Raw genomic sequence first — 27946 nt, 5'->3', positions numbered from 1 at the left:
AACTCGTTACGTGTTTCTGAAGGAGGGACTTCATAGAACAAGGAAATCATCAGGCCGTTTTTAGGACAGAGGAAACAGCGCTGTACAGATAAGTAAATTGTGTGAAAAATACTGTTTTTTTTACACGCGAAACATGAACTCATGTTATATTGCACACTGTAAACATAATCAAAGCTTCGAAAACACGTGAAGAACGGGACCTTTAATATGTCAGCTTCACTTCAGCTCCGTTGCTCTGGTTGGTTGTAGCGCTTGATGTGGGTCAGGCTTGTCAGGCCAAATGTTTACGTGATTTTATTTTAATTTATTTGAGCGGTGATTAAATATATTGCTCTTGTAAATACTTGCCAGCATTTTAAAGAAATACAAGTTTAGAAATGCATCCAAATAACAGCAAATCGCAACCGTACGGTGCCCTGCAGTGGTCAAGAATGATTATAAACAGTGCATTTTGAAGTGATATATTCGGACAGCTAATACATCACCACACGACCTTGGTGTGTCAAAAGCAGTAGGCAACTTGGCTTGGGATTTTGCCGCAGGTGGTGGGAGACGGAAGACAATAAAATAACTGACTAGCCCCTGTAAAATGATGACATTACCTTCCTACCCCACGAGAAACAATTACCGTCCCCTAACGTCACCCCGTTGGGTGAATTCGGCCATTACTGAACCACAACTCAAAATAGCGTATGACATCAACGTCTTCTTTCTTAGCCACTCCCTCTGTTCGCTGATTGGACTGGTAAAAAACCTAGATTGTTCGGAGAAAACCTAAGAATACACCGCAGTCCCAGACATAGTACTGAAGGAAAATGAAAAGTATGTAGGAGGGCAGAGCCAGGCTATATTGCATATGCATTCGTAGGAAATATGGACGTAGTGTCCGTAACGTCACCCATAGGATTCTGAGGAGCAGTTCTGAAGCGTAAAGTAGGGTCGAGCTGGAAAAACTAAACAAAGATATCCTCACAGAAAGGGAAAAAAAGTAGAAGAAAATAAGCAACATAACTGTGAAGTATCCCTTTTTGGCCGGGAAAGTCTCGTATTTTACCATTCTTTCCTGCCATCCTCCCATATTAGTATTTTCCAATAAATATCCTGTATTTTAACCTGCGTTATGGAAAAATAATAATACAGAAGGAAAAAAACTAAAACATTTCCAATCTGAGCTCTGTAACTAGCCTCGTGATAACTGCCATCTGCAGTAGCCTACGCCGTTGTCGTGAGGTTAGTGTGTGAGGTCAGATGACGAGCGACAATGCGGAAAAAAACAAAAGAGAGACGGATGATGGACGTAACGATAGACACGAAGGCACTCCTGTCATTAAACCCAAACCCTCGTGTAAATACCTTGATCAATGGGACAGCGCATTACATTCTCTGAAGAGGAGCAGGTGGGGGACAGTCACGCGTTTTGTAAGTTTTCTAACTGCGACTTCAGCATCTCACATCCACATGCTGCGGAAGATCTTTTAAAGTGACAGTAACCACTTATAATGACAATGCAAAGAACAAAATTGCTCACTAAATATGCTCTGCTCTTGACTTAACTATATTACCTTTAATAAGGATTAATCTATATATAATTTCTAACTTAACGAGTAACGTATATTTCCTACTTGTTAAGTTGTTATACAAGTAGAAAGAGCACAGATACAAATTAAAAGTATTATTATATGGGTCGATGTGAGGATTTATGCCAGCCCTGACCCCGCCCTCCATCTCTCCCGGATTTTGATACCCAAATAGGGTTGCCACCCGTCCCTTGAAATACGGAATCGTCCCGTATTTTCAGGAAAAATGACGCGTCCCGTATCAAAGCAATACGGGACGCGATTTGTCCCGTATTTTACACAGGTCCACCCGCATTGTGTGAAGACACGTCCTATTCTGCCCCTAATTGGGTCGCTGCCGTCGTTGGTTTGTTTGATTGGTTTGTTTCAGGTTCACGGGTCGTGAATCATGGCCAATCAGAGCCAGAAGAGGTATAGGTTATTTTCTATATGGGCAGAATCCATTTGAAACGATGGCGGAGGCAGGTCCAAATACCTCCCCGCGTCCAGCTGTAAAAGTTTCAGAGCAGAAACGCAAGCGGATGCAGAGGTACAGACGAGAGTGGGAAGAAATAAATATTTGGCTGGAAAGTGTCCGCGGCAATGAATACCAAGCCAATTGCGCAATAATTATTTGTCGGCCAGTGTTTTCAGTGGCGCACGCTGGCCTGTCAGATGTGAGACAGCATGCATCGGGAGAGCAACATTCACTAAATGCAAGAGCTCACCGAAATCAAAGCACTGTCGCACAGTTCTTCATACCTCAAGCATCTCCTGAGGCAGACAGTGTTATGGTTTTTTTTTTTTTTTTATCACCTCAATTTTTTGATTGATAACGTTAGATTTCATAAATGCTGCCTATTAAGATATAATGTTAATAATGTAGGCTACATTAATGATGTTATGGTATGATTTGTTTATTAAGGTTAAGTTGTAGGCTATAGTCAGACACAAGCATTACTTTAATAAGAGATTTTATATATATATATATATATATATATATATATATATATATATATATATATATATATATATATATATATAAAATCAAAATAGGACCTTTTAGGAATAAAATAAACAACTATTTGTTATGCTTAACAAATTATAATTGCATCATCCAATACTATAGAATTAACAATAGACTATAAAAACGGAATAATACATAAATATATTTACTTAACTTACCAAAAATAAAAATGTTGTGTAGTGTTTTATTAAAATAAGAAATTATTGTAGATATTATATCATTTTCAGTTATTTAGGTGTGGTTTCACTGTTTGGATGGTGTTACTGCAAACAATGACAAATATTTTAGTCAAAATCTTTGTTCACAACACTATAAAATTACTCGAGTTAATTTGCAATTTCTTATCCTACTCCCCTCTAGGTTACAGCAGCTGAGTTTGTTTTTCATTGTCATAGCTGTGTATTATACTGAGTGCATCTGTTTACACTGATTTCAATAGCAGATATCCTATTATGTCATATATATATATATATATATATATATATATATATATATATATATATATATATATATATATACAAATTAGGTTTTAAGTTATGATATACGACCACTGCACTGGCACACCATCGGGACTGTGGTCATCGTGGCCCCGAGGGGTGTGGCCACCGGCAGGCGTCCCTTATTTTTCTGTATTGAAGGTGGCAACCCTATACCCAAATGTTCACAGGTATGATAAGCATGCAAAAATAAAACACAAAATAAGTTACCTTACAGGGTTAGTTAACCCAAAAAGGAACATTCTGTCATTAACTCCTCACCCTCATGTCGTTGGACACCCGTCAGACCTCTGTTCATCTTCACACACAGATGAAGATATTAGTGTTGAAATCCGATGGCTCAGAAAGGCCTTCATTGACACCAATGTCATTTCCTCTCTCAAGACCCATAAAGGCACTAAAGACGTCGTTACAAAGCCCATCTCACTACAGCGGCTCTACAATCATTTATGAAGCGATGTGAATAGTTTTTGTGCGCAAAAAAACTAAATAACGACTTCTATAGTGAAGGAGCGATTGCAACAAAGATTCGAACCGTTATGAATCAGTGAATCGAATCATGATTCGGATCGCCAATGTCACGTGATTTCAGCAGTTTGACACGCGATCCGAATCATGAATCGATTCACTGACTCATAACGTTTTGAATCTTTGTTTTGCAATCGGCCCATCACTATATAAGTCGTTATTTAGTTTTTAATTCAGATGAACTGGAAATATAAAAAAGCTAGTATGTTCATGGTAATGAGATGTAGTTTGAAGATCAACAAATAAAACCCCAGACACACAGTTTAAGTTAACTACAAAAACCACTTTATTGAAAAAGCAGATTACATAATCTACGGTTAAATGATACGCCCCGACTTTTCATACATTAAATAACTTTAAACTTTTCACGTTTAGATAAATAAATCTACTTTATTTTTTTCTTTATTTATGAAATAGCTAGGAAATCGAAACATTGTACGATAAAAAAAGTGATGCAACAGAACGTAAGATGTGCATTTCTTTAAGGACTAACTGAAGGAAAGCTACCGTTCATGGAGTCGCAGATAAATGCAGGAAATACATTCTACACTGTTTATTTACAGGGACTCTAGCGTCGTTGTGCTATACAATAGTAGTACGTTTTTAAAAGTGGATTAAGACAACGTGGAGAAAAATATTACGCAAACACGTGGGAATGATCTGAAAGCGGAAAATTCAGAGGCTACTCAACCTTTTAAAGGAATGTTCTGTCAATTACCTCAGAAAATACATCAGCTGGTAAAACAAACAAAAAAACATCTGATTTTCTCTGGGAGTCGACGGCATGTCACAGACGCTGTACATTAATCCAGAAGATTCCTTCGCTAAATCTGCGGGAAACCTCTTTCAGCAAAAACCAGGTCAGGATGAGGTTATGTAATCAGTCAGCAAACACACATCAGAAGCTTTTACAGTCAGATAAGAAATCACGGGATTTATAAAACAACGCTCTCAGGTCAGGAAACATGTCAGTAGTATCACTGTGTGTAACAGGAGAAGTGTGTACAGCGACCCGACGAGCGTTTAAAACGGTGTCATTACATCAAACACTGCTTTATCTTTTTCATCAGCTGGTGTTTGTGTGATTTTTAGAGCATGTACAAGACTAGAGCTCTATCTGTTGTGCACTGATCTTCATTTGATCTACACTCTTAGAAGAAAAGGTTCTATATGGAACTCTAAAGGATTCCGTCAGGCACTTCATATGTAGAACCCTCTAGCGGTTCCAGCATTTTAATGGATTTAGCTTTAATTAATTCATTCATTTAGTTTTGATTTATTTTATGAATTAAACAGCTTGCAAACATGGCACTTTTTCTTTTAAATAACCCATTAAACATGAGAGTATAATGCAATCATTTAAAGTGAAAATCAAGTTTTTGATGTTGTTAATGTGGCGTTTTAATATGCTTTAACGTGCAAATGTATTTTCTCCTTAAACCTCTAGTGAACTGTCGTTTATGAACTATTCATTCATTTTGAACAAATCTTTAATATGAATCGGGAACAACACGACGTCTCAGAGAGCGATTTGTTCATTTTGAACGAATCTTTAATATGAATCGGGAACAACGAGCTGTCTCAGAGAGCAAATTGTTCATTTTGAACGAATCTTTAATATGAATCGGGAAAATGAGCTGTCTCAGAGAGCGATTTGTTCATTTTGAACGAATCTTTAATATGAATCGGGAACAACGAGCTGTCTCAGAGAGCAAATTGTTCATTTTGAACAAATCTTTAATATGAATCGGGAAAATGAGCTGTCTCAGAGAGCGATTTGTTCATTTTGAACGAATCTTTAATATGAATCGGAAAAACGAGCTGTCTCAGAGAGCGATTTGTTCCTTTTGAACGAATCTTTAATATGAATCGGGAAAACGAGCCGTCTCAGAGAGCGATTTGTTTCTTTTGAACGAATCTTTAATATGAATCGGGAACAACGAGCTGTCTCAGAGAGCGATTTGTTCATTTTGAACGAATCTTTAATATGAATCGGGAACAACGAGCTGTCTCAGAGAGCGATTTGTTCATTTTGAACGAATCTTTAATATGAATCGGGAACAACGAGCTGTCTCAGAGAGCGATTTGTTCATTTTGAACGAATCTTTAATATGAATCGGGAACAACGAGCTGTCTCAGAGAGCGATTGGTTCATTTTGAAGGAATCTTTCATATGAATCGGGAACAACAAGACATCTCAGAGAGCGATTTATTCATTTTAAACGAATCTTTAATATGAATCGGGAACAACGAGCTGTCTCAGAGAGCGATTCGTTCATTTTGTGTTGACTGCGTACGCATAACATTTCATATGTTCTGTACAGGAAACAGATTCGTTCACCTCTCGAGTCTTCGGGTCTGAATCTGAAATCGCCCACTATACCCTAAAATAGGGCAATATTAGAGGAGACTGCCATTTGTAGTGGTGTCCGAAACCATAATGGACTTAATCGAGTGCACTCATTCAATCCCACAATGCACCGCTATAACGAGTGTACAACCGATGTACACACAACAGCTGTCCGACTTCACACACTCATTTTCATTCACTCCTTTAAGTGAACATAAGGAATGGTGAATGAGGGTTTAGGGAGCGATGTCGAACCTTTTGTCATGTGACGTGACGGCCATATTGGATACAAAAAATTAGTTAAATCATAACCTCTCTTCCAAACAAGTGCTTAGTTCGTTTTTTTCTTAGTTTTGTTTTTTTAGCTAGTATAATAAATGATTTTCCTATGAAGACTGGACATATTTGATTGGTCAAAAGGGATAGTGGCATAACATATTTACATTTAAATTTATGCATTTGGCAGACGCTTTTATCCAAAGCGACTTGCATTGCATTCAAGGTACACATTTTTACATTATTGTCATTTCTTGCTTTCCCTGGGAATCAAACCCATGACCTTGGCGTTGCTAGCGCAATGCTCTACTAGTTGAGCTACAGGAAAGCCCATAACAAATGGTTATTGCTCATATCTTTTGATAATTTTATAATAATAAATATATTACAACTTGGATAATACTAATGTAATGTTGTTGAGAGACACTGAAACGGGAAGCGGTCACAAGATAAAATGGTGCGTTCATGTCCTCCTGGGATGTTCGAATTTTCGAGGTGAGAAGTCATGTTTATGACATCATCGCGTTCAAGTCGCTTTGGTCGGAGCAAGATGGCGGTGTTCCTTCTTTTAATGAATTTCACGAAAATACAGCTAGGTTTGTTACACTGTAAAAAATCCAACTTATGTTTTGTATGACAAATTCAGCTTTTAAAGTTTATTCAACTATTTAACATGAAAAAAGTTGATAACTGGTTGCATTAAACTTTTAAGTTCTCAACTTTGATTTTTACAGTGTAGCTCTGCTTATAGAAAATGAAGAAAGAATATGCATTTGCTGAATTGTAATCTTTTATGTTTTTAATGACTCTATGAAGCCACGGTAAACGGTATCACTACATATTAGGCTTTTCTTATATTACAATGCTAGCTTACGTTTTTGTACATGACAAAGCCTGGCAGCGTCACAGCTAAATACCCGTTATATTCAACTGCAGATGTCGCATCCGCCATGTTTCTCACTGACAGATCGGGGCTTAAGGAAAATCTCCAACTTCCCACTGGTGTTTATGACTTTGTGGTGGCGTTTATGTTTCAACTCATAAATATGATCTTTACGACATGACTTGAACGCACCATAAGAATGAGACTCATACCTGAAGACAGGAGAGGTGAACTAATCTTTCCAGGGAACAGACGTGATTAGGCTTGCTGCGATAGTCTGTGTATTTTTTATTTCTGTACCTCTTATTTTTATATATATATATATATATATATATATATATATATATATATATATAGTTATATTTTGTTGTGATTTTATGTTTTTATGTACAGTGCTTTTAAAGGTGCTGTATAATTTTTTATTTTTTTTATAAAATAAAGTTATTATTTCCGGTGTTCAGGCGCAACACCAGTTACATCACTTGCCCACCATGGCATCGCCCCCTTACCATTGTTTTGATTTTATAGTAGTAAAATAATTTAGTTCAGTTAGAGAACAGACACTACAAATAAAAAGTGTCTGCTTAATGAAGTGTGATCCGAACGAGAGTCACCACACAGATCAGCAGCAGGAGTCAGATCTCAAGATGACAGCGGAAAATTTGGTTTCAAAGCGAAATGTAAAAGCACCTATTTAAGTGAGTTTGTCAATGTACTGTGTTGTTGTTGTTATGTTTTTCGTTAATAGGCTAGTGAAACCCACCATTTTCACCATGGCAATTCTAAACCGAAAGTAAAAATCTCACAGCCACAATGTTATTTATTCACGGCCGTACTGGCATTCATGGTGTGTGTGCACTGGCGCATTTTCAGTTATATAACTGAAACTATGGAAGCTTAACTTTTATAGGAATTAGATGAAACCACTGGCTTTGCTCTGAATGCACAAGCGGCCGTGTGCATTTTACTTTCGGTTTAGAATTAGCAATTTAAAAGCCCCAGCCGGTGAAACCGGTATTACCACACATCGATTAACTGGTGGGAAAATATCCTCACAGTCACATCCCTAGACGTGATTTAATGTGAAGTGACAAAAGAAAGAACGACTCTGATTCGGAGGTGAGGTGAACCGACAGACTGCATAACCTGAAAACCCAGCTCAGCAATTAATAAATCATTTCTTTCTTAAAGTTTGGCCTTGGCTGCATTAGCTTGTAATTAATTTTTTTACTCCAAATGTGATCAATGTTTGCGTAAATACTACAGTAAGTTGAGTAAAGTTGAGCGGGTGGATCTCTGAGCTTAAGTGAGTGAGTGGAGGCGGGGCTCAGCTGCATATTTATGGATTTGCGTATATTAAATGAAGCAAGTTACATTCAAGCTATTTTATGGCATGAATACATATTTAAATATGCCATTTTGGTGATCAAATATGATTTTTAAGGGATAAAATTGACTACATAATTTTTCTTTATATAGAACATTTTTGGCATAAAGGGTCCTATATAGAACTTTGTTTTCCTAAGAGTGTAATGCAATGACATTCAGACGTTTTAAGGCGTCTAAATACTTATCAGGGTCACTGTATATGACACACACACACATACACACACACAGCGGTCCAGCCACTAGTGTACATGAACACATAGACAACTACACACACACACTCACAACACGTCCTAACCAGATGCAATGCAATAAGCTTCCAGCGTCATATTTTCATTAATGTGAATCTAGTCAGAATATAAGCGAGTTATATAAGAAAGGTTATGACTTTACTATTATTCTGACATGTGCAAAATGTTCTGTTGCTCGTGGTTTTATTGCATCGTGGCTGGTTCGGACACACACAAAAATTGACTGCAGGACAAATGCAGGTGGTCTCTGGCAGGCCCGGTTGAGTCCCGCGCATCCAGGCTTGACCTTCGACCCCTTCGCACATCAGAGTCCCTTCAGAGTCTCCTGAGACACTTTACAGTGCGTCTCCTCCATGTTAAGGAATATGTAAGGCAGGAAGGCACCTCGTCCGGAGACAAACCAGTGTCTAAAGAGTTTGGCGGAGAAGAAGGCTCCGCATTCACAGATCCAACCCCGTTGTGCTGGTGTCAGGTCTAAATGGCCTCTCTGACTCCGGCCAGAGAGATTAAAAGTCAGACTTCTGCAAAATATACATTTGTTAGTCCTGCTATATGCAGCAGGTTTCACGAGAAAAACATGCCACCTTTGTGCCAGCAATGCATCAGAGTTCATCCCACTGCCGCCACGAGTTTAGGCATTTAACTGATGCTTAAAGGGACAGTTCACTATTATTTACTCACGCTCATGTCATTCCAAACCTATTTAAGGACAATTTAAGACACCTCAGGTTAATTAATAGGGTAAAACAATTAAGGAAGTGTATGTAAGATTGTGGCCCAAACTGTTACTGCAATCACTATCACCTCTCTCTGTCCCCCAAACTCGAGGTTGCCAGATTGGCTGCAGGATCCTGCAGGATTGTTTGTAGATCTGCACCAGTGGTAACTAGAGCAGATCTGGCAACCCGGATGCAGAAACACTTCTGAGTTTGTGATTGGTCGATAGGTGGAGGGCGGAGCTTCAGGCCAAAACACAACATGTCAACAACAACATCAGTTGAGGGCTGCAACAACAACTTTTAAATGGCAATATCCTGGCCAGACTGCTGTTGTCAGGGATAGAAGTATTTGAAATTAACACGATTTCTTAATGTCTAGTGACATATCAGGGCCATTTTATGATTCATTGAAATTTAAACTATTGTAATTTCTTACATACGGTTCCTTTAACCAACAGATATCATTATAATTCCCCAGTTGATTAATAGCTTTGTTTTCTGAAATGTTATGTTTGAATATGCAAAAAAAGCATTATCTAATTAAATATGCACTAATTTGCATACATTTCCATAACAGAAATCTGAACATTGGCTGAAATTGGGTTTTTTTTTGTCGAGAAAACGGCCTTTAAATATTATATTGTAACTGAAATCAATAGACACAAATGGATAAACTGTAATAAAATAAACACTTATGTGTATTTTTGGATGTTTTCTTTCAACCAGTCTGAATAATATGAAAGCCCATTTCCGTCACTAAATAAAAAAATTAAAAAGAGTAATTGAGACTTTATATCTCAGAATTCAGATTTTTGTTATAAAGTCAGAATTCTTAGATATAAACTCACAATTACGTGATATAAAGTCACAATTCTGACTTTTTTCCTCACAATTGCAAGTTATAGTCAGAATTCTGAGATATAAAGTCGCAATTACTCTTTTTATTTTATTATTTAATGCCGGAAACGGGCTTCTATAGAATAAAGACGTGTTCTGGACACGAAATTAACCAGTGCATGAAAAACAATGGTTTTGCCAGTAGTGTCTTGGTTTAAAAAGGCATTTAATCTTCCATGGAAGGAAAAGTCAAACCGGTTTGAAACCACATGAGGGTGAATAAATGCTCATTGTTAATTGTAATTTTTGGTCAACTGGCCCTTTAAAGGCGCAGGCAGCAAAAGCGGCACAGCACACGCATACAGAAATGGTGCATGTCAAAGGCAGTGAGTGAGGTGACGGCCTGATCGACGCAGGATATTCGATGAAGGCACAGGAAGTCGTAATCTCAGTCTGTGTGTGTTCAGTGCTGTTGTCTGGCATTCAGAGGTCACGTTTGGAGGAAAAACAGGCACGGGTCGCCCTCTGTTCCCCTGCAGCAGTGCTGGAAACCTCATGCTGGGTCCCGAACGGAACGAAAACCCCTCGATACAGCGAACGAGTACAGAACGTGTGAGGAAGAAGGTGATGAGGGATGAAAGTGGTAATAAAAGCCTCCCTGGTTGGTCATATAAACCCTAAACGAGTAGACGGATTTCCCTGTTTAATGTTTAGGGGAAGGGCAGACCCTTCTCTGTCTTTATCTCCTCTTACTTGTCGTTCCACCATTCTCTTCTTCGGCGCGAGTTTGTGTGTTCACAGTTCAGTGACGTGTAGCGGGTAACTCGGGGGCGGGTGCGTGTTTAGAGGAGCCTTTAACCGGTGCAGATGGCATCGGTGGCACAGCAGGTGCCCCTCCAGCGGGTAACAGCGATGCCCCTCTTCATCATTCAGCTGCAGACCACAGTCCTGCAAACCAGGCACACACATGTTATTTTCTTAGTATGTTTGATAGAAATTAAATACAGTGAATTATCATCATCATCACACTTGTGGCAGGACCTATATTACTGCAGATAATGTAAATAACTTCATGCACAAAGCTTCTATTTAAATGCAGATTCCTTCCGCAAGCCAATTGGGAAAATCCATAGCAAGAGGAAGAAATCCAGAATGGCAATTAGGATGGTAAATAACTTATCATGAAAAACAAATATGGATTCAATGTTTTGACAAGGGCTTCAAACCATCACACTAATCTTAACCAGGTCACATGACAGTTTTATATTATGTTCAGATTGTGAACGACATCCTCAGACATCATCAATTTTCATGATGAAGAGAAAATTAGTAAAAATTAATATATATATATATACAGTATTGTTCAAAATAATAGCAGTACAATGTGACTAACCAGAATAATCAAGGTTTTTCGTATATTTTTTTATTGCTACGTGGCTAACAAGTTACCAGTAGGTTCAGTAGATTGTCAGAAAACAAATGAGACCCAGCATTCATGATATGCACGCTCTTAAGGCTGTGCAATTGGGCAATTAGTTGAAAGGGGTGTGTTCAAAAAAATAGCAGTGTGGCATTCAATCACTGAGGTCATCAATTTTGTGAAGAAACAGGTGTGAATCAGGTGGCCCCTATTTAAGGATGAAGCCAACACTTGTTGAACATGCATTTGAAAGCTGAGGAAAATGGGTCGTTCAAGACATTGTTCAGAAGAACAGCGTACTTTGATTAAAAAGTTGATTAGAGAGGGGAAAACCTATAAAGAGGTGCAAAAAATGATAGGCTGTTCAGCTAAAATGATCTCCAATGCCTTAAAATGGAGAGCAAAACCAGAGAGACGTGGAAGAAAACGGAAGACAACCATCAAAATGGATAGAAGAATAACCAGAATGGCAAAGGCTCAGCCAATGATCACCTCCAGGATGATCAAAGACAGTCTGGAGTTACCTGTAAGTACTGTGACAGTTAGAAGACGTCTGTGTGAAGCTAATCTATTTTCAAGAATCCCCCGCAAAGTCCCTCTGTTAAAAAAAAGGCATGTGCAGAAGAGGTTACAATTTGCCAAAGAACACATCAACTGGCCTAAAGAGAAATGGAGGAACATTTTGTGGACTGATGAGAGTAAAATTGTTCTTTTTGGGTCCAAGGGCCACAGGCAGTTTGTGAGACGACCCCCAAACTCTGAATTCAAGCCACAGTACACAGTGAAGACAGTGAAGCATGGAGGTGCAGGCATCATGATATGGGCATGTTTCTCCTACTATGGTGTTGGGCCTATTTATCGCATACCAGGGATCATGGATCAGTTTGCATATGTTAAAATACTTGAAGAGGTCATGTTGCCCTATGCTGAAGAGGACATGCCCTTGAAACGGTTGTTTCAACAAGACAATGACCCAAAACACACTAGTAAACGGGCAAAGTCTTGGTTCCAAACCAACAAAATTAATGTTATGGAGTGGCCAGCCCAATCTCCAGACCTTAATCCAATTGAGAACTTGTGGGGTGATATCAAAAATGCTGTTTCTGAAGCAAAACCAAGAAATGTGAATGAATTGTGGAATGTTGTTAAAGAATCATGGAGTGGAATAACAGCTGAGAGGTGCCACAAGTTGGTTGACTCCATGCCACACAGATGTCAAGCAGTTTTAAAAAACTGTGGTCATACAACTAAATATTAGTTTAGTGATTCACAGGATTGCTAAATCCCAGAAAAAAAAAATGTTTGTACAAAATAGTTTTGAGTTTGTACAGTCAAAGGTAGACACTGCTATTTTTTTGAACACACCCCTTTCAACTAATTGCCCAATTGCACAGCCTTAAGAGCGTGCATATCATGAATGCTGGGTCTCATTTGTTTTCTGAGAATCTACTGAACCTACTGGTAACTTGTTTGCCACGTAGCAATAAAAAATATACTAAAAACCTTGATTATTCTGGTTAGTCACATTGTACTGCTATTATTTTGAACAAGACTGTATATATATATATATATATATATTCTGACTGACAAAGGTTTCTTTTTTAAAATGGTTTATTAAATTATGTGTAAAAAGATTACACCAGAATATTAAATATCTTTCAAAATATTACTAATACTATGTTATTAAAATATTAAGATATTACTGGAGACCCAAAATCACTTTCTTTAGTAGATAATAATCAATATAGGATCAATATTATATTTATTTTATATTATACTCATGCATAAATACATTTTTGTTTTTTCAATGCAATTCAGAAGATTCAGGAAATTACTTAAATATCATTCAAAATATTACTATATAATAATAAAATATTAAGATAGTACTGGAGAACAAATACATTTTTGAGATTTCCCTATTAATAAGACTGAGATGTTTGTCTCTTTGAGAAATGTGTTAAAGGGAACATTAATGCACATTTATACCTGAGCCAAGGCCTAATGCACACAAAACACATCTTACATAACTCCTGAGCATTATCCAGGAGTGTAAACATGACCCCTTGTTAGGTGCCATTTACCAGACATGCTTTCATCTGAGCGAATCCCAGTGAATCAGGGCCTGCGATGGTATCACAAGAAGTTAAACCAGCTTCACAATGCTGACAGGACTGGGATTGAGCCTGCAACCTGTGATCAGAAGTTCAGAGCAATAACCCCTGACTTGTGAACGAGTCTGAATTACCTCACAGTGATAGCACTCCACATGGTAATCTTTATCCATAGACACCACCCGTATGGTCTCCTCTGAGCCCTGCGAACACACACACACGCACAGCTAGTTAGTTAACCTCTGTCCTGAAGCGTGACCTCAATCTAGCTCGTGCATCATCAGTCTAATATGTATTACTCAAGTGCTTGTACCTGTGCTGGCAGGATCGGCTGGTTACACGAGGCACATTTAGGAGCAAAAACCCTGTGAAGATGAAGAGACATAAAACCACATTATGTAAGGATAATGTACATCCAGACGGGTGTTATTGCAAAATAAACCCGACATGGCGATCAGGACCCTTTATTTTGTGGCTGGATGTAGAATATCTCGCTTATGACACGGCTACTTGGCACATAAGTAAATAAGTAGACATGAAATGTTGATTTGAGGTTTCTAGCAAGCAATTTTAAAACTAGACCAATGAATAAGGTCAAACAGGACATTTAAGGGATATTGAAGCTTTTCACCACATGAAATTTAAAAACACTTGATACTTAAAATCGTAGGCCCTACCTGTTTTTATCTCATTATCCATCTTATAGTACATTACGGTGAACAAAAACATTCTAGCAACTAGACGAGCACTTCAATAATATTAGTAGACCTACTATTAATACTGAAGGTTTCATTTTACAGGTAATACAGTCAATAACTAAGGATGGCACCAGCTTGCCTTTGGATGTGATAGGAGAGATATGAAAGCCCAAATGAGCGTCATTGTAGATTGTACAGCATTGCTACTGAAGATGGCCAGTATCAGGGAATAACTGACCTCGGAATAACCAATCAGAATCAGGCATTTTAGAGAGCCGTGCAAAAGAGTGCAACAGTGACCCCGCCCCCTTTTTCAGTGCTGCTGGTTCTGGAAGTATTTTTTATACTTTGTTAAAGATTTATAAGCCACGAAACAAACCAATCAGCTATGAGGTGAATTATAACATTATAAAGTTTGATTTGAAGCAAAAAAAGTTTTTGAAAATCGGGCTAAAAGACATTGAACTTAATGGCTTTAGTGAGGAAAAGAACTACAATCCCATGAAGCATTGTGAACAGTCATTGAGAAATATAAAACTACTCATTTCTGAATGTTGATTATGTATATAAAAACTTACCCTTTGCTAAAATAATTTCTAATTTAAAAATAATTTAAAATAAAAGGTCTTTTTTTATTTTATGTACACACAGCACCCTCATATTGACAGAAAAACACAGAATTGTTGACAGTTTTGCAGATTTATTAAAAAAGAAAAACTGACTTTCTGTACCCACTGAATACGTCATTTGCAGTGCTTCATGGGAGTGGGCGGAGCTAAAGAGCTATTTTGGCGCATTATGCTCATTTTGATTGGTGGAATGTTCTGCACAGCATCATGGGTAATGTAGTTTTTCAACAGTGATTCCACTATTTTATTTTTAAAAATAATCTGAAATAATGCGGGCTGATGGCTTCAGCAGAAGCAAATGCCATGGATTAGCAACCTCGTAGCTCACAGTTAGGCTGTGTTTAAAAGGCACACTATGTGACATCTAGCACACCGCTAGAGATTGCGTATTCAAAACAAAAGCGTGATGACGGCGAGATTGAGAGCGGACTCATGGGAGATGAGGTCTTCACCTATTTGGTCAGTGGGAAAGAATCAGGAAGGGAAATCATGTTCATGGATGAGATTATTAACAATACTGTAGTGTGAAGCAGAGCTGAACGAGGAGCTGGAGCGATTGCTAATGAGACAAGGTTTTATTCTGCCACAGACGAGCGCTTTCACTTCTTCCGCTCATGTGTATATGTGTGGTAACGCAGCACTGTTTTATTAAATTAGATACATTTGAGTGTGTTGAAAGTTATGTTATAACATTACTCTGTGCATTTGCTCTGCGGCGACTGCAGTGAGCTAGAACGATGTTAAAATAACATATTAATAAATGCTGGATGGCTTGTGTTGCTAAATGGCATGCAATTAATTTTAAAACATGATGGAGAAAATGCTATATTACTGTACAATAATTAGTTTCCTGTCTATAAATGTCTCCAAAAAGTTGATTCCTTGTCTAATAAAACACATCATATATTAAAGCGTCTTTGGTGTTTACATGTTTTCTACAATATAAACCGAAAATTGAGGGTAGCGCGGGTATGATGGCGACACACGGACACAGTCTTTGTCCTGGTTAACATTGCTTATTTCTCTGGATTTAAACATTCTTGGAAACACTTGGGATAATGCAAGTAGACAACTCAAAATATATAACACTGTTAAAGTGGTTTTAATTCCAAAAATCTTACATATTGTGCCTTTAAAGCTTAGAAGTTAACGTTCAAAGTCATTTTTCCTATGGAGTTTTTTCTTCCAGGACCTGAATGTTGCACTTATATGCAAAAACACATTGACTATAAAACATAAAACAGTGAACATGAACACATCACTAACGTGTGATAATCTTTCACGCAGTAGATGTTGTTTTCCACATCCACGGTGAACGGCACGCCATCCAGACCCTCCTTACAGACCACACAGCGGAAACAGCCCGGATGATAAGACTTTCCCAGAGCCTGCAGGATCTACAACACACACACACACACACACACACACACACACACACACACACACACACACACACACACACACACACACACACACACACACACACACACACACACACACACACACACACACACACACACACACACACACACACACACACACACACACAGGTGAGATGGCCGTGGGCTGATGCAGAACTAATGAGGCACAATAACATCGTTTCTGTATCTAAGTGTAGACAAACACTACTGAGCCGGAGTATTTCAAGAGATCATGCTGCTTTGATAATCCATTTTTGGTTCCACATTAACTTAATACGGTAAAACTAATTTAAATTTCAAAAGATCCTTCCTCTGAAAAACTAGAGCAATATTATTAGTGAAAAAAGCAGCAGATGGAAGTGAAATCTTACCATCTCCATGATGAGGTGGCCACACACAAAGCATTTCTCCGCTGTCTGCTGGAAACCGGAATACTACGGAGGAAAACACCACAGCTCACATGCAAGATCATATTTAACAGCACAGTGTTGCAACATTCACTACCATTCAAGAGTTTGGAGTCACTTATGATCAATTTAATGTGTCCTTGCTAGGGCTCGGCGATATGGCCCAAAAAATTGATCACAATATAATATTCAATATCAGCTGATATCGATATATATCATAATAAATGTAAAATCTTTATTTCTTTATAGTTTAAAGGCATATTTTTGCTCCTGAGTGAAAAATGTAGAAAACAGACAGTTAACTGTGGTTCTAAACTATCCTTTATTGTCAAAACATAACAAACACTTCCCAAACAGGTGAGAAATTTATTAAAACTAAGGTAGATTTATTTTTTAAAAATCTTAATTGTGGTCAGCATTTTTTACTCTACACTGTATATCAATAATATCATTACTTAATCGTGTAAAACAATAAAAACGCAAACGGGCAAAAAAATAAAAAGGTCCCCTGTGCATCTCTCTCTCTCTCTCACACACACACACGCACGGGACACACACACCTCACCGACAGTGGGCTGGTCGCGAGAGGAGGGAGAGAGAAAAGTTCAGTATTTGTGGATCTTCAGTAAGGGCTGTCTAGTCTATTTAATTCATTTTAAACATCGGATGACATTATTTCTCTTTTGATACAGGCCATGCTGAGTCATTAATACATCAACAATTATGATAGTGATCATGTACAAGTCCGATGTTTTAGTGATTATTGTTTGGTAGCGTTAGCTTGTTGTCCAGTCATCCACCGCAACTACCAAGGTAATAAGCCTGTGTGTGAATGTAGTTCATGTAGATTTACTGCTGTGTTGGGCTCAATGTTATATATAAGAACTTCTTCATTCTTTAGAACTTCGAAGAAGCACGATCATTTAATAATTAAATTCCGTGTGGTGAACGTGAACCTCTTGATAAGTAGTCCACGTGAACTTTGTCGCTGTTTTATGTCGGATGGGATCACTAATATATCTCCAAACCACTGAAGTTGAGCAACCTAACTTGTCAACAATATCGGTGTCCTCCGAGCTGGTCGTGAGCGCTGCATTTTCTTCACTATTGCTCATTTTTATCGCTCCACTTTACTCGATCCTCTGAGCCTGTCAGCCACTGACTGTAAACAAGGTGCTTCACCCTGAAGCCCATCTGCAATACGCATGCGCAGCATTACGCATAGCGGGTAAGCATTATATCGAGAATTTATCGAACTGTTGTTATCGTTTTATCTGGGAAAATTATATCATGATAATTATCGTCATCGTTTTACCGCCCAGCCCTAGTCCTTGCTGAACAAAACTTACTTCAAACATTTAAACAATACTGTTTTTGTTCAAATGCTTCGAAATGTATGTAAGGATTGCTCAGTTAGTGCGGTTCATTTGAACATATGTGAACGCTGCCACCCGAACCCTGGTGCGCACCAAACAAGTGGACCGAGAGCGCTAAAAAGTTGGGTCTCGTTCCACTTCCAAACCAACTCTGGTGCGGTTCGATTGATATATGAACGCAACACGGACCAAAAACATGTAAACGGACCAAAAACCGGACGTAATGTCACAAGATGAGACGCATAGTCAGCTGATTTGACGACGCGGAAAGATCGACATCCAAAATGAGTAACATACCTTAGAGGGCAAACGTGGAGCAACGAGGAGGTACCATTCAAACCTGCTGCTGTTTTGAATGTTTTGAACATTTTATGAGCTCTTCATGAGTTCTCAGCTGGTAAAATAATGCCATATGTACACGCATAAAATGATGGCGTTTAATCCAGCACACACCATTGTTTTGAATGTTCGGTAAGCAGCTCCTACGTCATATAAGCCGACCATCCTTTGGTTCGGTAACTTTATGTTCGCTACCAAACAAACCAATATTCGGACCAAACTAACCGAACTACAAGTGTGAACTTAATTAAATTTACAGCAGAGTCACAGATACATTTTTCAAGTGCACAATCATTTAGAAGTTGAGATATTTGTCCTTTTTCCACTATTAATATTTTAACATTGCACAGGCAAGTTATCAGGCAAATATTACGCAAGTAGAAATAAGTTATAATAAATTTGAACACAAATAAATATATGTTATCAACATCAAGGTTTCAGGTTATAAGTGTATAAGGGAAGTGGTGAGCATTTCATTTCATTTTACATTTCAAATACATTTAAAAGTACAAATACTTCATGTTTATAGAAAACCTGCATGTATAATAATTAAAGAAGAATGTTTAAACTAGTTTATGATAAATTACAGTATGTCACACCGCTTCATGTTTCATGTCAACTGCCCAAACGCAAAACTATAAGACGAATTATTTGTTGTTTCCCTCATTTGTAAGTCACTCTGGATGTAAATATAAACGTAATAATAATATAAATGTATAAATAAAATATTATAAATATACAATATGTAAACATGTAAAATATCTAAAAAGATTAAATATGACACAAAAAATATTAAAATAATATTATAATGAACTAAATATACCAAATATAATACATGATCAATTATAGCATGTCACACTGCAAAATACAACTTACAAAATGCAAAGAATAATAGAAATACATATAATTGTATAAATATTATAGATTTATTTATATGAATATAAAAATATTTTAAGAGTAAAATATGTAAAAAGTAATATTAGAATATAGAAAATAAATAAAATAATATTAGAATTATTATATATAATAAATAATAAACTAAATATTTATATTATATAATCTATTAAAAATTATAGCATGTCACACTGCTTCACCTTTCATGTCAACTTCCAAAATGCAAAAAATAATATAAAATGTATAAATAATAGAAATAAATATACAGCTTTGGAAAAAATAAAGCGACCACTTAACATTGAGCAATCCATGTCTCTTTTTTTCAGAGCTGTATATTATAAATAATATATTATACATACATTTATATAAATATATATATTTTTTTCTCTTTTTTTTCTAAAATATTTAAAATATCTAAAAATATAATATAATATAATATAATATAATATAATATAATATAATATAATATAATATAATACTGCTTCACCTTTCATGTCAATTCCCCCAAAATTCCCCAAATCCCCGAGCACCATCAAACTTTTGAATGGGTCTGAAGGGGGCGCTGACGCGCTCTCTCTATGGGATGTATATCTCAGAGACAGAGAGGTACATCTATCTGATTAAACACTTAAGACATCAGCTGAGAATCCCAGATGATCATCAGAACAGTTCCTGAGGAGATCAACTCAACGGATTAAGGAGCAAGCCAGTATAAGAATCAATCGATCCGAGCAGTACCAGAGAGGTTCCTCTTCTTCAGCACGGGGGTGTCAGACCTCTAAAAGCCTATCCTGAGATTAAGGACATCTCCAGGCCTGAGTAAAGGCTTCAGAGGTTCTTAACGGCGCACAGGTTGTATGCGTCTTAAATACAGAAACGACCCTGAGGGGAGCCATCTGTCCCGGAAAAGGGTTTTGACCTGGTTACCAGGGTGACCAGGGTTTGGAGCGCAGCCATTAGAGTAAAGATGTTCTCAAACATGCACTCTATGGAAATGAGTGGCAAAGGCCACACAAGATCTTCGGATTCTATTGTAGGAACCAAAGACCGCATTTTAACGACGTGGAACTTTCCGTCCGGCCGCGGAACTCGGCTCCATTCCCGACTGATGACATCACTGCCCGTCTGAACATTCTTTTCATCGGTGTTTGTGCGTTAATTGTGGAGTGAGGACCAGCAGGTGGGGTTGGGAGGGACTGATCAATACCAGGAAACCCCCACCCCGTCCCATCAGACAGACCATCTGCCGGACCCCCGGTGTCGTGTTCCTCAGTCACGTCAACACAAGCGCTGTTTGGGGTCAATCGTAAATCTATTAAGTGGCCTACCGATATGTTTTGTTCTGTTTTTTTAATGGATGATACCAATGATATCTATTCTAGGTTGCCAGTAACCAACTATTTAGAAAATAAAAAAGATATATATACACCAAATATATTATATATAATATACACATGTATATATATTTTCCTTTCTAAATAGTTGGCTATAATAGATAAAATACATAAATCTATCAAAATGGCAAATATTGACCAATTAATTGTCCTGGCTGATATACACTATATTGCCAAAACTTTTGGGACATATGCACGTAAACTTTAATGCCATCCCATTCTTAATCCGTAAGGTTTATTATGGAGTCGGCTCACCCTTTGCAGCTCTAACAGCTTCAGCTCTTCTGGGAAGGCTTTCCTCAAGGTTTAGGAGTGTGTTTATGGGGATTTTTGCCCATTCTTCTAGAAGCTCATTTGTGAGGTCAGCCACTGATGTTGGATGAGAAGGCCTGGCTCTCAGTCTCCGCTCTAATTCATCCCAAAGCTGTTCTATCGGGTTGAGCTCAGGACTCTGTGCAGGCCAGTCAAGTTCCTCCACACCAAACTCCTCATCCATGTCTTTATAGGCCGACGCTTTGTGCACTGGAGCGCAGCCATGTTGGGACAGGAAGGGGCCGTCCCCAAACTGTTCCCACAAAGTTGGGAGCATGAAATTGTCAAAAATGTCTTGGTATGCTGAAGCATTTAGAATTCCTTTCACTAGAACTAAGGGGCCAAGCCCAACCCCTGAAAAACAACCCCACCCCATAATCCCCCCTCCACCAAACTTTACACGTGGCACAATGCAGTCAGGCAAGTCCCGTTCTTCTGGCAACCGGCAAACCTAGATTCGTCCATAGGCTCAGCTGACAGAGAAGCGTGATTGGTCACTCCAGAGTTGTCGTGGTAACAGACAACAATACCTTAACGTGCTGACTTAAGTTGACTGTGGACTAACTATTATTAGAGGAAATCTGTTTATAATATAAGCTATTAGGGTTTGAATTATTGATCCTGCACTGTGTATGGACTATAATTTGAATATGTCTATAATGGCTAATGTACGTGCTTAAGTGACTGCTCAAGTTTGATCCTAATGCAAGCCAAGCATTCGCGTGTATGTGATTATTTTTAGCAGTTGTGTGCTCAGCTGTGTGTGTGTTGTCACATCAAATGGTTCCGCAGATTTTTAGTATTACTACAGCATTTCACCTCAGCATTATAAAAGGCGACAACGCACCGGAAGCTGCCATTTAAACAATGAATGGATAAATGATGTGCGCCTCTTGCTCCTTTGTAAGATCACGCAAGGCAAATGGGTGACATCTAGTGGAGAAGACTAGTAATTAGATTTACGTTAATCTTATGTTCAATGTTAGTGAAAAAAAAAATTGAAAAAAATCGATTCGTGGCCTTTGAGAATCGATTCTGAATCGACCAGATTTTAAAAACCGATTAATCGAAAAAATTATTTTTTTGCCCAGCCCTAATATCATTGCCCATATTCTCAGGACTGTCACAGTGACAGAAGCAGATTTAGCACAGGAAGTTGATTCCTGCATGATGGACTCATCTTCCCATCTCTCCTGACGTGTGTTTGGCTTTAGGCAGAATAAGATCACATTGGAGTGAATTGGGGAGGTGGGTGCAGCTACAGCATCTGTTCTCCCAAGAGACTTTGACATCCATCCATCCTCTAACGAGTGCTAATCAATACAACCCTACTCTCCGCCTCCCTCTTAGGAAGCATTAAATTAAATGAAGCGTTGCAGATATGTTGTTGAGACACTACAGCTGGTGTAACCCTAATCCTACAGCATGACTTCAAATGAGGACAGAACCACATTAGAACGAGCAGCATCAAAAGCAGAACAATCCGTGGCAGGGACAGATACTGCCTGTTTTAATGGATTAATGCTTCACATTGTGTCAGAATTACTGTAATTATGAGATTAAAAACTGCTTGTATGCTTGCATTCAAGATTTACTAGTTTTCATAGCAAAAATTAGCCAAAAAAGTGGCTTTGTTGTCAGTGATTGGGGGAAAAAAAAAACTTACTGACCACAAACTTTTACAAAGAAATTGTTTTTCTAGCGAATGCAAATCTCGTACTTACCAGGAAGTCCTCTTCACAGTACACCTTCCCGTTAACATTATAAAAAGCCTTTCCTCGTAGCCTCCGTCCTGTGGGAACAAAAAGATAAAAATATGTTACCATTTCATACAAGTTTCATCGCACATGCTGCATAAAATGGTCCGTGTGTCTTAATGCTGTGCATTTACAAACAGCTTCGACAACAAGCAAGCAATTATTTTTAATTGGCAAACACCAAATGATTGAAAGAATGAAATATGTGAAATATGTAAGTGAACAGCTGTGTTCATTCCCAAAACACAAACACTCACAAAACCACCAGCGTCACAAAATCGCATTAAATGCTCAAATCTGGATCGCTTTACGCCACTTAAGGTGTGTTCATATTTAGTCATGGTCCGCTTATTGTTTACATTTGCATTTTTAGCACAAACCTAAAGGCATAGGGATGTTCACAACCTGATTGGTCAAGCTTTTATGACGTATGTTTCGAGACTGAACTTACCAAACATCTAAAACAATGTGCTGTGCGGCTAAATGCGCTCGCTGTATGTGGGTAGCTTCATTAGGGCTCGACAGTGTAAGCATTTCAATCACATTTGCGACTAAAAATAGAAAGTACAGAAACTGTACAGTGTATTTTGAATGTGTGAGAATAAAAAAAAACCCTGCGGATCTTAAATGGTCTTCAAAACCAAGCGTCTTAATGATCATTTTAAGGCATCTAATAATTTGGGGATGGAAAAACATATAATCGCGATGCTGGTTAATGTGATTATTAAACTTCAAATGGCTATGATGTCATTAAATAAATCTGAGAACTTAACATATTAAAACCTGAACGTGGTGCTGTTGTGCGTCTACAGACTCGCGCATCAGATCAATCAATGCATACACTCTAAAAAATGCTGGGTTGTTTTAACCCAATGTTGGGTCAAATATGGACTAACCCAGCAATTGGGTTGTTTTAACCCAGCGATTGGGTTGTTTTAATCCTGCGGTTGGGTTAAATATTTGCTTAAGACAACCCAATTGCTGGGTTAAAACAACCCAACTACTGGGTTAGTCCATATTTGACCCAACATTGGGTTGTTTTTTACTCAGAATTTTTTAGCGTATGAAATAGCGTTAATCAATTATGACAATGTTTAATTTATAGTGTTTATACTATAATGTTTGTATACAGTTTTAAGAATACATATTTTGTCTCCCTCATCTGAATTTAAATTAGCTCCTGCAATAATAAAGCATGGACATTTCAAAATTCAAGTCCCAGTGTATTTCGGGGCTCGTTTATAAATAAAAGTCACGCAGTGTATCCAATTTCCAACCTGGCTATTATTTGGTTACAAATGTTGTATGTCATTTAATTTAAAGTAAAACAATTTGTGACCCTGGACCACAAAACCAATCATAGGGTAAACCTATTTCGATTAATACATCATTTATACACACATCTGAATAAATCAGTTTTCCACTGATGTAGGGTTTATGACATGACAATATTGGCCGAGATGCAACAATCTGGAATCTGAGGGTGCAAAAAAATCTAAATATTGAGAAAATCGCCTTTAAAGTTGTCCAAATGAAGTCCTTAGTAATGCACATTACAACTAATAATTACATTTTTGATATATTTACAGTAGGAAATCGACAAAATATCTTCATGGAACATGATCTTTACTTAATGATTATTGGCATAAAAAAAAAGTTTATAATTTTGACCAATGCAATGTATTGTTGGCTATTCCCACAAATATACCCTTGAGACGCAGGACTGGTTTTGTGCTGAGCCATGTACATAAGATGATATTTTGAAACTCATGAAGAGCTCATAAAGTGTGTAAAGGAGTCAAAACAGCGCCAGAAATCCAGAGTTCGCTTAGAAGTGGACCGAGACTCATCTTTCAGCTTGTTTAGTGGCACCAGAGTTCAGATGTCAGCGTTCACACTTTTTCAAATGAACCGCACCAACAGAGCAATCACACCAGGGCTCCATTTAATCCAACCAAACATGCCAAGTGTGAACAGACCCTTAGAATCAGTGTGCAATACCAGCCTAAAAACAAATACAAACTATGGCTGGTCATTTACCATGTGTCAGTCAGACTGTTTCTGTCTAAATGGGGGTTTCTTAGACATTTTATGCTGCTAGTCTGACTGCTATCATATTTAAACCAGGGATGGAAATTAGCACCCGCCACCAGCCAAATGCGGGTGATTTTGAGTTGTGGCGGGTAAACTTGATTCACCTACCGGCCACCGTGGCGGGTAAATAAAAATAGCATACGGTTTCCCCTCTTTGTAAACTTTGTTCAATGCATGCGAGTGCGGTCGTATGTCCAAATATGACCAGTCGTTTTCGCCGTCATTACCCGGATGTAGTGCCAGAAGACGCGAATACGAACTCGCGCGCGCTGAAAGAAGATCCGTCACTGCGCATCATCCGAGAATGCGCACTCGTCTCACAGCGCGCAAATATTGAGTTCTCTTTCAAGTCTTGCGCTTAAATGAACAAACTCACACAAAAAGTATGTCAACATGTCCATCTTGATTAGTATCCAAGCAGACATAGTCTGAATATGCCTCAAGTGAACGTTATACAGTCGAGAAAGAAGAGCATATCCCTGCACTAGGTCTTAAAGGGGCAGTAGCCTTTACTGCTGTCTGTTCAATGTCAAACAAAAGGACATCACTCACTGCTCTTGAATAGCTTTTGCAAGTTTAATAAGGATTAAATCTTTAATTTAAACAGTTAAAATATGCAGTTATTTTACATTTGATTACTGAATTGAATTTTTGTACCTTTCTGCAGGCCATTAAGCCTGTACATTAGCTATTATTAAATGTACACATGAGTGAGGTCAAGTTAAACATTTTAGTTTGAATTGTATTTTATACTGTGGATTGTTGCAATGTGCTAAATAAATATTTGCATCATTTGTAATTGATTAATATTTGAAACTTTAATATTAATTTATGCAATCGCAATGCCTTGATTTTCAGTAAAGTTACACAGTCACAGCATTAGCCATAAATGCAATGGTACTAATAGTTGGCATAATTTCTTTTGGTGTTTCGGTTAAGAATTTTTATTTCTGTGCATCCCTACTGACAATGTTCTGCTCGGTGTGTCGTCAACACGCTTCAGAAGATGCCAAAACTAATAGTTTCATTGTTGACTAAAAACCTAAAACTGGAAGCCATAAAAGATCACGAACAGTGTTGCCACAGTTACTTTGAAAAAGTAATCTGATTACTGATTACTGATTACTCCTTTAAAAAGTAACTTAGTTACTTTACAGATTACTTGATTTTAAAAGTAACTAAGTTAGATTACAAGTTACTTTATTAGTTACATTCAGCAGTTGCCGACAACACCGCTGCCGCCTCAAAATAGAAATGACGACCGTTTTTGGCAACACACTTTATTGTATTTATGCTCGAGACTGACGGTCCCGACTTTTTTACGCCCCCTTTTTTTAGGCTTCTCCTTCGTTTTATATTTATTTTAATAATTAAAATGAACAATGAGATGTGCTGGTGGAAACAACATGAGACCATGATAGCTTGCGCCACTGTCAAGATATGGCTCGCGCAGGGTTAAAGAGTCCGTTTCTTCAGAGCAGCTGCTAGAGTTATGGCCTTTTTACAACTGGTTCCTTCATTCGTTTTCTCTGACCAGGTATCTATCTGATTGCGAAATGACCAGGAGTAGGCCTAAATGCCTTCCAAGAGTCTTTCCAGACGTATTTAATTCTGATCACTCAAACAAACCAATTCAGAAGGTGCATGAAAGCATTTCAAACTAAACCGGACAAATGTAAATATATCTGGTTGTTTAAACCACATGTGTAAATTTTACTCCTGGCAAATAATTAAAAAATAAATGTGTGAGAGCGTGTTATGTTGTAGTCAGATAGATATGACGGTGCTACTGCAACATCGCTGCAGATGAGTAAAGCAAGCCAACGCATGGCCGTAAATGAAACTTTAAAATAAGTCACACAAAACACAATCATCTTCAATATAAAATAATGAGACTAATGATCTTACCAGTGCTTAGGTCGCTCTCTCTCTCTCATATTGCGATCATTGAATTTGAAATGAGCTGCTGAATAAAATGCTGGAATCTTTTGCTTTGATGTGAACTCCGTTAAATGAGCATATACCGCGGGAATTGAAGATCGGATTTATATTAATTTTGCTGAAGTGTAAGGTAGGCTATAAGACAACCTGCCTGTACTTTTTTTTTTGTTTGTTTAGATTGTGTAGCCCGTTTCGGGTTTTTTGAGCACCGTTGCGAGCATGTTGTGGGCAGTAGGCTAATCTATCAGCTGCCTCAGCTCGTCAGAAATGCCTTTGTGGTGGTATAATAACTAGCCTACTTTGTTTTTAATGTCAAAGTAGTTATATTTCGTTTCGTTTATTTTTTAAGTTCATTTAGAAAAATGTTTGGAGCAATTTTTGTTTGTTAAATTAAAGTTTTAATTTTTTTATGTGACGACCCAGTGAGTTAACCGCATGTTTAATAGCCTAGTCTCTCAAACCAACTCTTGAATTGTCTTGCCTATATAAACTTTAATTTAACAAACAAAATTAGGATAATAAAAAACGAAACGAAAAATAACTACTTTGACATTAAAAACAAAACTGAACTATTTTAATGGCTGCAACAATGTAAAAAATAAAATAAATAAATAAAAAACACGGCTCCAGCCCGGCTGAGAACTTTGATAAGCTGTCGGTTTTTACAAAGGAAAATGACTAAAATAGTAACTCACAGTGACTTGGATAAGTAACTTTAATCTGATTACTGGTTTGGAAATAGTAACGCGTTAGATTACTCGTTACTGGAAAAAAGTAGTCAGATTAGAGTAACGCGTTACTATGTAACGCGTTACTGGCATCACTGATCACGAATCATCCAAA

General features: G+C 37.7%; 1 protein-coding gene across 1 annotated transcript in view; it reads right to left on the bottom strand.

The window, feature by feature from the left end:
* Nucleotides 1–8008: 8008 nt before the first annotated feature.
* wtip (WT1 interacting protein) overlaps nucleotides 8009–27946 on the bottom strand; it is a 53464-nt gene continuing 33526 nt past the window's right edge. Inside the window, exons 3-8 of the mRNA XM_067419119.1 lie at nucleotides 23036–23103; nucleotides 16961–17023; nucleotides 16435–16565; nucleotides 14155–14206; nucleotides 13976–14044; nucleotides 8009–11258 (exon numbers count right to left, since the gene is read on the bottom strand). Of these exons, the coding sequence (XP_067275220.1) occupies nucleotides 11106–11258; nucleotides 13976–14044; nucleotides 14155–14206; nucleotides 16435–16565; nucleotides 16961–17023; nucleotides 23036–23103 (536 nt within the window). The 3' untranslated portion in view covers nucleotides 8009–11105. The remainder of the gene's footprint in view (nucleotides 11259–13975; nucleotides 14045–14154; nucleotides 14207–16434; nucleotides 16566–16960; nucleotides 17024–23035; nucleotides 23104–27946) is intronic.

This window comes from Pseudorasbora parva, chromosome 16 (assembly GCF_024679245.1).
Source record: "Pseudorasbora parva isolate DD20220531a chromosome 16, ASM2467924v1, whole genome shotgun sequence".
Classification (NCBI taxonomy): Eukaryota; Metazoa; Chordata; class Actinopteri; order Cypriniformes; family Gobionidae; genus Pseudorasbora; species Pseudorasbora parva.
The sequence above is the reverse complement of the archived record's forward strand: the minus strand, read 5'-3'. Positions and strand labels throughout refer to the sequence as shown.